At 50.9% G+C, this 14,286-nt stretch overlaps 1 protein-coding gene and 1 non-coding gene across 10 annotated transcripts; one reads left to right on the forward strand and one right to left on the reverse strand.

The window, feature by feature from the left end:
* Window positions 1–3,210: 3,210 nt before the first annotated feature.
* Window positions 3,211–13,385, forward strand: SNX32 (sorting nexin 32). Of its 9 annotated transcripts, none has more exons than XM_059932036.1 (13): window positions 3,502–3,688; window positions 9,199–9,303; window positions 9,688–9,798; window positions 9,883–10,040; window positions 10,237–10,360; window positions 10,507–10,611; window positions 10,806–10,911; window positions 11,074–11,149; window positions 11,381–11,420; window positions 12,195–12,281; window positions 12,387–12,546; window positions 12,622–12,707; window positions 13,034–13,169. In XM_059932036.1, exons 1-13 carry the CDS (start codon window positions 3,653–3,655, stop codon window positions 13,085–13,087), a joined length of 1,248 nt encoding a protein of 415 aa, XP_059788019.1. In that variant the 5' UTR covers window positions 3,502–3,652; the 3' UTR covers window positions 13,088–13,169. The 9 variants fall into 9 exon arrangements, with proteins under 9 accessions (XP_059788014.1, XP_059788019.1, XP_059788020.1 ...); XM_059932037.1 differs by having other exon boundaries at window positions 9,919–10,040; XM_059932038.1 differs by lacking the exon at window positions 12,387–12,546 and having other exon boundaries at window positions 13,034–13,385.
* TRNAW-CCA (transfer RNA tryptophan (anticodon CCA)) lies at window positions 7,125–7,197 on the reverse strand. Its single transcript has one exon. It is a non-coding gene; the product is annotated as a tRNA-Trp (tRNA).
* Window positions 13,386–14,286: the final 901 nt, after the last annotated feature.

Raw genomic sequence — 14,286 nt, forward strand, 5'->3', positions numbered from 1 at the left:
GGAATTGATAGATTATCTGTTAGATTTGACTATGTGAACAAAAATAAGGCATAGAGTTTAACAGCACTTTTGGAGATGGGAAAATTAGGTAGGGGTGTGTAGAAAACTTAACAATTAAAAAACATGAGGCTATTATAAATTTGTGTTATGAGACTTATGATATGATGAAGTTTCTACCCCTCAGAAATTGTATAGACTTTAAAAAGTATGTGGAGGAGAAAGGGTGACGTATTCCTTTCATCCTAAGTATCCATGACTGCTTTTTGCCACCTCTTAGATCCCTACCCAAGAGTCTTGATATTGATGCCTTGACACTAGATACTCAGAGAATCTTCTCTCTTCCCTGGGGTGACAATGGATGCTGGATGACATGTGGAAGACATAAAAGAAAGCCCCAAAGGAGACAGACACAAGGGGAAAAGTCCATGTGATTAGATGCATCATTAAAAGTCAAAGATGGAAATAGTAATAATAATACAAAATAATTGAGACCACTTCAAATTCAAATTTGATGTGGAGGTAAGGGGAACTTGTGGAAATGGTGATCATGGTGAAGTGATTAAAAAGGTGGAGCCCAGGGACTTCCCTGGTAGTCCAGTGGTTAAGAAACCCCCTTACAATGCAGGGGACGGGGTTTGATCCCTGGTTGGGGAACTAAGATCCCACATGCCACGGGGCAACTAAGCCCACACGCCTCAACTACTGAGCCCGCATGCTCTAGAGTCTGCGTGCCATAACTAGAGAGCCCACGTGCTGCAATGAAGATCCCTGCGTGCCACAACTAAGACCCGATGCAGTCAAATAAATAAATAAATACATATTTTTCAAAAAATAGTGGCGCCCGGGACTTCCCTGGTGGTGTAGTGGTTAAGAATCCGCCTGTCAATGCAGGGGACATGGGTTCAATCCCTGGCCCGGGAAGATCCCACAGGCCGCGGAGCAACAAAGCCCATGCGCCACAACTACTGAGCCTGCGCTCTAGAGCCCGTGAGCCGCAACTACTGAGCCTGCATGCCACAACTACTGAAGCCCACGCGCCTAGAGCCTGTGCTCCGCAACAAGAGAAGCCACTGCAATGAGAAACCCACGCACCGCATCGAAGAGTAGCCCCCACTCGCTGTAACTAGAGAAAGCCCGTGCGCAGCAGCGAAGACCCAAGGCAGCCAAAAATAAATAAATAAATAAATGTATATATTAAAAAAAAAAATAGTGGAGCCCAGCAATTATTCTGGATACAATCTGGGGGCTAGTTAGAGGGAAGATCAGGGAGGCTGGGCTCAGTCCAGATATACAGGGCCCTGCGAGAGGCCTGTCCCATTACACTGTAAAATTGGCTACATGGGAGAGGAGGGTACAGAAATAGTAAAGGAAATAACTTTAAAATCCAACAAACATAATCACTATTGTGGGATTTGGCTTCTTACTTTTTTTCTTCACTTCTTTACTTTCTTATCTCTGCTCTTGCCTTTGTCACTTTGGAGCCCTTCATTATTCTTTAGGATCCTCTCTCAGAAACTGCACTCCAGCCTGCATCTCTGTCCACAACCTTCATGACCTATCCATATCCTGCTGTAACTTTCCATTTTTCTCACTATGCATTCTCCTACATCTCATAAACCCAATCATGTGTTAAACTAAATCCTTCTAGCCTATCCTAAATCCATTTCTCAAACATTTCTCTGTAAGCTCCTCAGTCACAGCTCTTTTCCAAGAAACCAATGTCCACTTTTCCTCTACCTATCAACACATTAACAAATCTTCTCCTTCTTCTCAAAATGTTCCATTTCCCTCTTTATCACTCTTCTTCACTTCCTTTGGTCCTGGTCTCCGCCTTCATCCCCAGTAGCTCTTCATTCCCACTCTCTCTTCTCTTAGGCAAAGATGCTCTCCTTTCCCTCTCATATTTACCCCTTCAGGGTCAGTAACTTTCTGCTTGTCTCTAATTTCTCCTCTCTGACTTGCAATACTTCCCCTATCTCCTTCTCTTTCCTTCTTTACCTTAAATCCTTCATCTGCCTCATTCACTCGTACCTTTGTCTATAATCTTTCTCTTCCATAGAAACGGATTCATCAATATTATCATTCACTTCATCCAAGACATCCTCCTCAACCTCCACCCCTTCCTCAATCTCTTCATTGTTCTCCTCTACCTTTTCAAAAGGAATGTCCATCTCAGCATCAGTAATTTCTATCAATCTTTCATCACCAGTAACTTTCACCACTCTTTCAATTTTCTGTTCATTTATGCTCCCCATTCTTGAACCCTACAATTTCTCTCCACTAGTCCCCAGCTTCTCTCCCCTGGATCCCCGCCTTTCCCCGCTGAACAGCAGCTTCTCTCCACTTGACCTCAGCTTCTCTCCACTTGACCTCAGCTCCTCTCCACTCGACCTCAGCTTCTCTCCACCTGACCTCAGCTTCTCTCCACTTGACCTCAGCTCCTCCGCATTCTGCCCTAGTTCGTATCCTCTGGATCTCGAGTCCTCTCCACTGGTTCCCACTCCAGTAAACTTCAACCTCTATTTAAACCCAAATCCCCCCCTAGACCCCGCTGTAGTCCCTGCATTCTCAGATTCAGCCTCTACTTCGTGTCTGACTTCTTGCTTTCCCCACACCTCTAGTTGTCTTTCCGCAAACCCGCGGAAGCCTGTAATGCACTTGCTACACTGCGCACTCGTTTCACATCCATCCTTTCCTGACTCCGGCCTGACTTTCCTCTCAAGACTGCCTTTTCCACATCTTCCAGTCTCCAGTCCTCAGACTCAAGCTTCGGGTCCCACATCCTAGGCTTTTGCGTGTTTCTACCCAGGAGCTCCATTCTCTTCCCGATCACGATGAGCCCGTTCCAGGGCATCCACAATTTTTCTCGCATCGTCTGCGCCCCTCTGCTTCCAGGCTCCAGTTGCGACCGCCCGCGGGTCCGGGCCTGGCCTCGGGCGCCCTGGCCGCGGGCCCTGTCGCGCCCCCTCGCCGCCCTTTGCGGCTTACCCAGCCACTCCCTCATGTCCCAGAGCGGATGTCCAAACGGAACCCCTTTCTCCAAAGACATTAGCCCTTGTCCTCGTCCCTAGTCCGCCACCCCAACCCCGGCTCCCCATTCCCCTCACCCACGCCACCCTCCCACCCAGCCCTCTGGCCTGCCGCCCCGCCCACCGCCTGGAGGGCGCGAGACTAAGGTAGTGCGCACGCGCAGGCCGCGCCAGGCCATTAGAAGGCGCGGCACAGAGGGGCGGCGGGCCGGAGTCAGCCAGCCTGGGGCGTGGGCTGACGCGACACTAGACCTCTGCGATCCTAGAGGCCCCCCGCCGCCCCGACTCCATCCCCCACGCTGTCGCCTGTTCCCGGCCCTCTCAGTTCCGCGCTGCCCCTTAAAAGCTGGGGACTGGGCACAGGAACGACAGGCGTTGCAGCCAATGGCGTCCCGCACGGTAAAGCTGCTACCCAATCAAAAGGCGCGGCTGCGAGGGAACGGCGTGGAACCACGCCCGGCTCCAGGTGACTCCTTGGCAGGGAGGGGAGAGTTCCTCTGTCAGCTGATAGGATCCCCGCTGGGTCCGTTTCTCGGGGAGATTTACCGGGGACCAACCTACGGGAGCGCGCGGGCAGTGACCCGCCGCGGAATTCTTGTGTGCTGTAGTCGAGAACGAGAGTGATGGAGGAGCATCGAGAGGCTGGGAAGGAGAGCAAGGTAGAGAAAGGATGCAAACACCCTCCCAATCTTCACCTCACTCCATGATACCCAGTGATGCCCAATCAGGGAGTGGTGTGTGTGTGTGTGTTCGTGCCCACGCATGAGCCAGAGAAAGGCGAGACCTGAGCAAGGGGGTGGGGGGCGCTTCTGTGGCATCAGCATGGGGGCTGGTGAGGATGCCAAAGGAGGCAGGGTTTACCGTGGCCCTGACAGATGGAAAAGGACCCGTCACTCTTACTCATCCCCTCCCCAGGACCGACTCATGCTGGTTTGATGGGGAAGAAGAAGGAAGGATGTTAGGGATTGAGAAGGGGCTGGAGTACCCTACTCCTTTCCCAAGATGGGGGAATACTGTTCAGCACTAATGGCTTCACTTGTGTATCTATGTTCATGTAATCATGAGACCATTCATTCTTTCCTCTTGACTTCATTCAACAAATAGTTTCTGAGCATCCTTGTGCCAAGGATGGTTAGGGGTGGGGCATACAGATGTGCACACTTTTAGGGGTAGGAGGAATGTGCCTAGTGGTCTGTGACTGAGGATAAGGATGGAGCAGCTGTGGTCCACCTTTGAAGTCCCATCTCCCTCAAGCAGTTACCAAGCAGGAAGGAGACAGGGGACTTGGGGGCCTATTGCACCAATGAGCCAGACTTTGGGGGTGGGGGGCAGTTGGACGGAGGAAGAGCCTGCCATGGGGGTGTTGGAGAAGCCAAGAAGTGAGGAGTGGGGATCAAGTGGAATTTGAAGAAGTGAGAGGGGTGAGAGACCAAAGTATGGAACAGAAAGCATCTGTTTCAGTGTTTATCTATGTTCATATTCACGGTTAAATTAGTTAACACAGGGACTTCCCTGGTGGTCCAGTGGTTAAGACTTTGCCTTCCAAGGCAGGGGGTGCAGGTTCGATCCCTGGTGGGGGAGCTAAGAGCCCACATAGGTTGTGGTCAAAAACCCAAAACATAAAACAGAAGCACTAATGTAACAAATTCAATAAAGACTTTAAAAATGGTCCACATCAAGAAAAAAATCTTTAAAAAAATTGGTTAATATATATAAACTGCTTAGAGCAATGCCTGGCATATAGGTAGAGCAAATATAAGTGTTAGCTATTATATTACTACTACTGTTACCAGTAATAGTGGGTGCTATGTGTTCTGAGGCTATACTGGACTGTCAAACTGAAGGGTGCACCCCTAACCTTTGTAGATGCCAGACTCTTTGAAAATCTATTATTAGACCATGTCCTCCAGAGTAATCATTGCCTTCTTCAAAATTATCCTATAAATATAGAGAAATGAAAAGAGTAATAAATGAATATGTAAGTAAAAATATGACAGAGAAAATGAAATAACATAAAATACTTGACTAATCTAACAGAAATCAAGAAAGAAAGAATAAAGCAACTATACTCCAATAAAAATTAATTTAAAAAATAAAGAAAGAAAGAATAAAGGAACAAAAAACAGATGAGATGAAGAGAAAACAAAAAGTAAGATGGCAGGTTTATAGCCTACTATATCAGTAATTACAATAATAATGAATGGAACAAAAACTACAGTTAAAAAACAAACATCTGGGCTTCCCTGGTGGCGCAGTGGTTAAGAATCTGCCTGCCAATGCAGGAGACACGGGTTCGAGCCCTGGTCCAGGAAGATCCCACATGCCGCGGAGCAACTAAGCCTGTGTACCACGACTACTGAGCCTGCGCTCTAGAGCCCACAAGCCACAACTACGGAGCCCAAGTGCCACAAATACTGAAGCCTGCGCGCCTAGAGCCTGTGCTCTGCAACAAGAGAAGCCACGACAATGAGAAGCCCGCACACAGCAACGAAGAGTAGCCCCCGCTCGCCACAACTAGAGAAAGCCCGTGCACAGCAACGAAGACCTAACACAGCCATAAATAAATGAATAAATAAATAACTAAATTTATTTTAAAAAATCTTCAGATTGGATTTTTAAAAAACAACTTAATTCTGTTAAAAGAGACATACTTTATAAGGACACAGAAATATTGAAAAACTGATGGAATATATACACTATGAGCACACTAACAAAAAGAAAGCTGGTGTGGCTTTATCAATTTCAGACTGGAAGACAAGAAAGAAGTATTACTAGAAATAAAGAGGAACATTTTATAATGATTAAAGAGTCAATTCAACAGGAAAACACTCCTCAATTTTATGCACCTAATAAGTTTCAAAATATGCAAAATAAAAAATTACATATGCCACAGAGCAGCTAAGCCCGTGCACCACAACTACTGAGCCTGCACTCTAGAGCCCACGAGCCACAACTACTGAGGCCCACGCACCGCAACGAAGAGTAGCCCCCGCTCGCCGCAACCAGAGAAAAACCGCACACAGCAACGAAGACCCAGCGCAGCCAAAAATAAACAAATAAATAAATTTATATATATATAAAAAAATTACTGAGAAAAATTAAACACCTAAATCACTGGAAAGATATTCCATGTTCATGGATTGGAAGATTCAGTATTGTAAAAACGTCTGTCCTTCTCAATTTGATCTATAGATTCAATGTAATCTTAACCAAATCCCAGAAAGTTTTTTGGGGGTAGAAATTAACAAGCTGATTCTAAAATTTATGTGGAAATGCAAAGGACCTACAATAGCCAAAATGATTTTGAAAAAGAACAAAGTTAATTCTACCTGATTTCAACGTTGCCTGTCAATTACAGTAATCAAGAGAGTGTGATATTATCAAAAGTATAGATATATAGATAAGTGGAACAGAATAGAGAATACAGAACTGATCACACTTATGAGGTCAATTGATTTTCTACCAAGGTGTACACTAAAACAAATCAATAGTGAAAAAATAGTGTTTTTAAACAAATAGTGCTAAAATCACTGGCTATATATAGGGCAAAAATGAATCACAACCCATACCTTACACTGCATACAAAATGAATTAAATGGATCATAGACCTAAAACTGTTAATTTCTAGAAGAAAAAAATAGGAGAATATCTTCATGACCTTGGGGTAGGAGTGCTTCTTCAAGAGTACACAAACCACAAAAGAAAAGATTGATATGTTGAGCTTGTAAAATTATAAGCCATTAATAGAGTGAAAAGGCAACCCATAGAGTAGGAGATATTGGCAAAACATATAACTGACAAAGGGTTTGTCTCCAGGATATTTAAAGAGTTCCTACAAATCAATAAGAGAAAGATGATCTGATTTTTAAAAGAGGATGGCAGGGAGGAGCAAAAGACTTGAATAGGCACTTTACAAAAGAAGATATCTGAATGTCTAATAGGTACATGAAATGGTGTTCAATATCATTTCTCACCAGGGAATACAAGTTAAAGCCACAATGCACTATTTTTTTTTAAAGATGTATTTATTTATTTGGTGGCGCTGGTCTTTGTTGTGGCATGTGGGATCTTTTAGTTGTGGCATGCGGGATCTAGTTCCCCGACCGGGGATTGAACCCGGGACCCCTGCATTGGGAGCATGGAGTCTTAACCACTGGACCACCAGGGAAGTCCCCACAATGCAGTATTACTGTACCTCCACCAGTAAGGCTAAAATTAAAAGGACTAACAGTTCTGGGGGGCTTCCCTGGGCGCAGTGGTTGAGAGTCTGCCTGCCAATGCAGGGGACACGGGTTCAAGCCCTGGTCTGGGAAGATCCCACATGCCACGGAGCAACTAGGCCCGTGAGCCACAATTACTGAGCCTGCACGTCTGGAGCTTGTGCTCCGCAACAAGAGAGACCGCGATAGTGAGAGGCCCGCGCACCGCGATGAAGAGTGGCCCCCACTTGCCGTAACTAGAGAAAGCCCTCGCACAGAAACGAAGACCCAACACAGCCATAAATAAATAAATAAATAAATGGATCATCACGTTTAAAAAAAAAAAAAAGGACTAACAGTTCTAAGTATTGGCAAGGATGTGGTGCAACTGGAACTTTCATTCAATGCTGGAGGGAGTGTGAATTAGTACAGTTACCTTGGAAAACTGTTTGGCAGTATCTATGAAAGCGTTTTAAACACATGCCTACCCTCTGACCAAGCCATTCTCGTACCCAACAGAAATGAGTACTTAGGTCCCTCAAAAGATATATGCAGGGGCTTCCCTGGTGGCGCAGTGGTTAAGAATCCGCCTGCCAATGCAGGGGACACGGGTTCGATCCCTGGTCCGGGAAGATCCCACATGCCGCGGAGCAACTAAGCTCGTGCGCCACAACTACTGAGCCTGTGCTCTAGAGCCCGTGAGTCACAACTACTGAGCCCGCGTGCCGCAACTATTGAAGCCCACGTGCCTAGAGCCCGTGCTCCACAACGAGAGAAGCCACCGCAATGAGAAGCCTGTGCACTGCAACAATGAGTAGCCCCTGCTCGCTGCAACTAGAGAAAGCCCGCGTGCAGCAACGAAAACCCAACAGAGCCAAAAATAAATAAATAAAATAAATTTATAAAAAAAAAAAAAAGATATATGCAAGAATGTTCATGGCAGCTTTATTCATAATAGCCCCAAACTTGAAATAATCCAAATGACCACCAACAGTAGAATGGATAAACTACAATACAGTCATATGATGGAACACTACACAGCAATGAAAAAGAAACACTGCACTCAATGACATAGATGGGTCTCACTAAAGAACATGGACACAAAATAGTATATACTGTGTAACTACATTGATATGAGGCTCAAGGCCATGTAAAATTAATCTATGGTGCTAGAAGTCTAAGAGTGGTCCCACAGTGTCCCAAATAAGTGCTAAAGCCTGAGAGGAGAGAGGGAGGCCTCTGGGTGTGAGAGGTGGGCAGGTGCCAGTTTATATACTGGTGAGTAGTACTTGAGGGGAGAGTGGCTTCTGAGCCTCTACCTCTCTCCCTAGTACCTCTTGGCACAATGGTGTGGACATAGCAGGTGTTCAATAAATGCTTGTTGAGATAGCTCAGTGTAAGAATGAACTAGTAACTTGGTGCCTCAGGGATCTTTTCACTTAGAGAAATACAAGTGCTTGGCCTCCAAGTCAGTGCCTCTTGGCACCAAACGTAGTGAATGGAATGGTCTCAGGAGCCCCTCAAAAGGGGTGGGACTGTCTCATCCAGCTCACTTTACACCTGGTGAAAGGTACCTGAGGTAACCAGCTGAGAAGGGGTGGGCAGGTAACTGAGGAAGTGCGTGGGGTTTGGAACCGAGAAACTCTGTTCAAATCTGGCCCTGCCACTTTGCAGCTGTGTGATCTCGGCCAAGTTATTTCACCTCTCTGGTGGTCGCAGCTTCCAGGCCTATAAAACGGGGAGAGTTCTGCCTACTTCAGAGGATGGAGGGGTGGGAAAGTGTCATTGTGAATCCCTGAGCAGTGACTTATCAGGATCCCTCGGGAGGTGGGGGGGAACAGCCGGCGACCCCAGGGCGTGGTGGAAGTAATGCTGCTGAGGTGGGCTCTGCAGGAGGACCAGAAGCCTGCGGCGAGGATGGGCGGGGGGGGCCGTGGTCAGTCATGTCAGGGACCTCCCTTCCCCCACAGCCCTCCTCCATGTCCGTGGACCTGCAGGGAGACAGCTCCTTACAGGTGGAGATCTCTGATGCCGTCAGCGAGCGGGACAAGGTGAAATTCACTGTTCAAACCAAGGTGAGGCTGCGTGGGAGCGGGGGTGGCGGGGGGAGTGGGGTTCACATGGCTGCTTCAGGAGCCTCCTTCCCGCAGCCTCTGCTCGCCTGGCGTGCAGATGCCAGCGCAGCCTCTGGGCCCTGCTCCTCAACCTGGCTCTTGGCCCCTGACCCTCTGAGAAAGAGGGCATCTTGTCTAGTCTCGTACGGCCTCTGCCTAAGGCCCCAAGTCCTACCATCCCCTGTCCACCCTCCTGAGGGTAGACACGGACGCGTGAGCCCCAACTTGGGCCTCCCCTGGGATGTGGGATTGGCGAGGCCCAAAAGTGGGTGCCCAGGAAGCTTGGTGGGTGTAGGGTTTGGGCAGGGGAGGAAAGACACCTCAGATAGGCTCCCCGGCTTCCAGAGCTGCGTCCCTCACTTCGCCCAGACCGAGTTCTCAGTCGTGCGACATCATGAGGAGTTCATCTGGCTACACAATGCCTACGTGGAAAACGAGGAGTACGCCGGTCTCATTGTGAGGAGAGGCCGGCCTGGGCACCCGGGGGAGGCCGGGAGGCTGGGCCAGGCTTCGGGTTGCAGGTGACGGCCTTCTCAACAGCGAGAGGACTTCCAGCTCTGTCCCTCCTTGGAGCAGATCCCCCCAGCCCCTCCAAGGCCAGACTTTGAGGCTTCGAGGGAAAAACTGCAGAAGTTGGGTGAGGGAGACAGCTCTATCACGCGGGAAGAGTTTGCCAAAATGAAGGAGGAGCTGGAAGCGTGAGTGCCGCCCCCCTTTCCTGTCTGTGATAAAGCCCCAGCCCAGCCTCTCCTGACAGCCCCAGGGTTTCTCCCCTGACTGTCCCCCGTGGATGTTTAGGACCCTGCTCCTCACTCCAGGGCTGCCGAGGGGCAAGGGGGCAGGAGGGGGGAAGGAGCCAGGGAGGGCCCGTGAGCTGCCTGCCGTCCTCTGCAGGGAGTATCTGGCCATCTTTAAGAAGACAGTTGCGATGCACGAAGTCTTTCTGCAGCGCCTGGCGGCCCACCCCACCCTGCGTCGAGACCACAACTTCTTTGTCTTTTTGGAATATGGCCAGGATGTGAGCTGGGGTCCCCCCTGGGGGTGGGGGGCAAGGTTCTAAGTGGGCTCAGGCCTCTGTCTCATCAGCTCGGCGAGTGGTATATGCCCGGGGTGGGAGGTGCAAATGCCCACCCTGACGTTGCACCCTCCCTACGTGTGCCTCAGCTGAGTGTCCGAGGAAAGAACAGGAAGGAGCTCCTTGGGGGGTTTCTGAGGAATATTGTGAAGTCTGCAGATGAAGCCCTCATCACTGGCATGTCAGGGCTCAAGGTGACTTGGGGGGCCCCCTCTCTGGATTCAACCCAGGGCCTCAAGTCCCCAGCAAGGATTGAGACCCTGGGTGCCTGTGGGAGGGAAGCCACTGATGAGGCCCTGCCTAGAGGGAGATTGTGCCACGCCCGGGAGCCCGAGGCTGCGCTGCTCCTGGTGACTCGGTGTGAGTGGGTCCTGTCTGGCTCCCTTAGGAGGTGGATGACTTCTTCGAGCATGAGAGGACCTTCCTGCTGGAGTACCACACCCGCATCCGGGACGCCTGCCTTCGGGCAGACCGAGTCATGCACTCTCACAAGTGTACGAAGGGCCCCAGGGACCCTGGATTCTCCCCAGTGGCCCTACTCCCCAGGGGAGAGGAGAGAGCAGGAAATGCCCTGTGTCTGTCTGTGGCCACAGACACCAGGGGTGGGGCTTGACATGCAGACCAAGGGGCTCTGATAGAGGGCTCTTCCCCAACAGGCCTGGCAGATGATTATATCCCTATCTCAGCTGCACTGAGCAGTCTGGGAACACAGGAAGTCAACCAGCTAAAGACGTGAGGACTCCCTCTCGCCCCTCTGCCCTCTTTCTTCACCTGTAATACTGTGTCTGTCCATGAGGGGTCACTCCATGGAAGCCTACTATCAGCTCTAGTGGGAGATGCAGAAGCTCCTCTTGGGCTTTGGGAGAGAAAGAGAGGGAGGGTTCCCCAAGGGGGACCTAAGGGCAGGGAAGCTTTAAGCAACCCCTAAGACCCCTGCCCTAACTCCCCCCCACCGTCTCCTAGGAGCTTCCTCAAATTGGCAGAGCTCTTTGAACGATTAAGGGTGAGTACTGCCTTCTGTGTTGAAAGGCCACCCAATGATCCTTTGCAGGGAAGAGAGTGTCCCGGGAGAGGGGAAAGCTGCAGGGTCATTTTGGAATGTTCAGTGATAACTGGGGCTCAGTGAGGCCCTGGACTCACTCTCCAGACTAGTTTAATAAGAGATGGAGTGGAGACAGGGATCCAACCTCAAGTGTGGGTGTGTGGTGATGGGGGAGGAGGTGGGAAGTGGGCTTGGCGAGGCACTTAGAAGGATGTGCCGCGTGCCTCTGGCAGACCGTTCTTTGCTGCCAGCATCCTGCCCCAGACACACTCTTCCTGAACTCCTCTCCAAGAAAGTCACCGGAGTGTGCCAGTCTTCCTAAAATGTCCGTTGGACCCCATCTCTTCCCTGCTCAGGGCCCTTCAGTGACCCTATCCCTCCTAGAAACTACCCAAGACACAAAGCTCATAGTCCCTAGCTTGCATCTTAAGCCTGTTGTGATCTGGCCCACTGCTGCCCAAGTGCCCCACTGAACTTATGGTTCCCTGAAAACATACCAGGCCTGCACAACTGCAAAGCCTTTGGCTGTTGTCTAATCCCTACTCAACCCCCAAGATCCAGATCAGATGCCACCTCCTCTGTGAAGCCTTCCCTGGCCTGCTCCCCTGAACCTCAGGGCTTGACATAGCGTGGGTATCAAGTGACCCTACTTGGTATTTAGATGAACAGCAGCACCCCCAGTCCTTAGCTGCCCCCGCACCAGCTCCCTCCCCAGCCTCCACTTTCCTGATTCAGAAACTGGAGGGCCGAGTGGCTTCTGATGAGGACCTGAAGCTGTCGGACATGCTGAGGTACTACGTGTGCGACTCACAGGCAGCCAAGGTGAGAGGTGGCCCCAGAGCAGACCTCAGGGCTGGAGCCACCAGGGAGGGCGGGCAGGCAGGCAAGGGCCGTGGGCCAGGGATCCTGTGCCCCTGCCGGCCCCAGGACCTGCTGTACCGGCGGCTGCGGGCGCTGGCAGACTATGAGAACGCCAACAAGGCACTGGACAAGGCGCGCACCAGGAACCGGGAGGTGCGGACCGCCGAGAGCCACCAGCAGCTGTGCTGCCAGCGCTTCGAACGCCTCTCCGACTCAGCCAAGCAGGGTAAGCCCCACGGCCCTGGTGCCCCTGCCACTGCACTGCTGACCCTGCCGGGGTCCCCATTCCTCTCTTCTCCAGAGCTCATGGACTTCAGATCCCGCCGCGTCTCCTCTTTCCGCAAGAACCTCATGGAGCTGGCGGAGCTGGAGCTCAAACACGCTAAGGTGAGCCCTCCAGCCTCCCCAAGCCTTCTTGCTGCTTTCCTGGCCTCCCACCCCTGGGCCTCTAGGCTCTTATCAAGTGTCTTGGTGCATGGAGGGGTGCGGTGGAGCTTGGGGGGAGGTTAGGCTGCCAGGAGCAGCCCCAGCTGTTCAGGGCCACAGTTCCCCATCTTGGATCAGGACCATTCCCTTCTGTCATTGGTAGTGAGGCCTCAGTAAATGGTAGCTGTTATTGCTGAGGACAGGGATGGGGACAGAGGAGCTATCCAAGGTGGGGTAACAGAGGCGGTAGCAGCAGATGGGAGACATCAAGAATCTCTCCTCTGCAGGCCAGCACCCTGCTTCTCCGGAACACCCTTGTCATCCTCAAGGGAGAACCTTAGAGCCACCAGAGTCCCCCCAGACCTCCCACCCCAGCAAGATGCCTCCTTCCCCACCCCAGGAGCCACTCACCATGCCCCGTGACTTCTCAGGGCAAGGCCTACCCCTACCCCAAGGTGCCAGGCCCTGCAAGATAGGGCAGCATGGGCACCACACTTGGCCACAGGTAAGCAGAGCCCTCACCTGGGGAAACCCAGGGGCCCTGACCTTCCTCCCCAGAGACTATGGGGCAGCCTCAACCCACCTCTGGCCCCCCAAATTCATTTGTCTCCAGCTTGTTCACAAATAAAAAGCTTGGTTCTGTAGCAAGGAGGCTTGCTTGTCCTGACTTCCGAGTTGGAGGGCCCACCAAGTACATCTTCTATCGGGGCACCATGGTAGAGACCAGATCCGGGGGAGACACCCCTGCAGTTTCTTCCGCCACTTTTCAGAGTGCCAGTAGTGCTCTCTGTGGGAAGGTACAAGATCCAGAACTTGGAATCCAGGAGCAGTTTTCAAGGCGTGCCAACACCCCCATAAACCCTGGCACAGACCACACATAAAACGAATTACAAATCCTCTACACCCATTTCCTAATCAGTAAAATGGAACTACCCCTTCCTGCCTCCCTACCAGAGATACTGGCAAGCTCCAAGGAACTAAGGAACCAGCTCTACTCCAGGAGGCTTTTTTTAGTTGATTGGGGCAGGGAGGGGGCCGGGTATAAATCGTCCATCACCACCACCCCTAGGGCAACACTTCCACCTTTACCTGCGGGGCAGGTGAAAGCCCAAAGCATGGGCTGGAAAGAGCCCACAGCAATACCAGCAAGAAGCTCGGGGCTCCAGCCAACACCCTCTTAGTTAAACACAGGCAGGTGGAGCCCAAGACACTTGGGTCTGAAGTCCCGGACTCCACCTGGCTGGCCCCGCCCCAGACCCCGGCCACATCTGCAGAAGGCCAGAGACTCAACCTGGCATCTGACTCACAGCAGCCGCTGCACCCAGCGCTCATAAATGAGTCAGCCATCCAGGAGAGAGCGCAGAGCAAAGACCAAATACTGAAGGTGGAGAAAAAGCTCAAGAAGCAACCAGTGACTTGCAGTCTCAGGGCCCACATCTGGGCGAGACTGCACAGGGATCAGAGAATGGGCCTCACTGTCCTGCTGCCCACCTGGGTCAAGGCAGCAGAAGAAACCAGTTCAGCGATTAAGCCCCTCTGT

Source organism: Balaenoptera ricei, chromosome 8 (genome assembly GCF_028023285.1).
Source record: "Balaenoptera ricei isolate mBalRic1 chromosome 8, mBalRic1.hap2, whole genome shotgun sequence".
Classification (NCBI taxonomy): Eukaryota; Metazoa; Chordata; class Mammalia; order Artiodactyla; family Balaenopteridae; genus Balaenoptera; species Balaenoptera ricei.

Bases quoted from the DNA above. Each gene is read 5' to 3' on its own strand.
- SNX32 (XM_059932029.1), top strand. From the start codon at position 3,653: ATGGAGGAGCATCGAGAGGCTGGGAAGGAGAGCAAG. The intron at 9,304-9,687 runs GTGAGGCTGCGT...CCCGGCTTCCAG, and splicing joins AATTCACTGTTCAAACCAAG to AGCTGCGTCCCTCACTTCGC. The intron at 10,912-11,073 runs GTACGAAGGGCC...CTTCCCCAACAG, and splicing joins AGTCATGCACTCTCACAAGT to GCCTGGCAGATGATTATATC.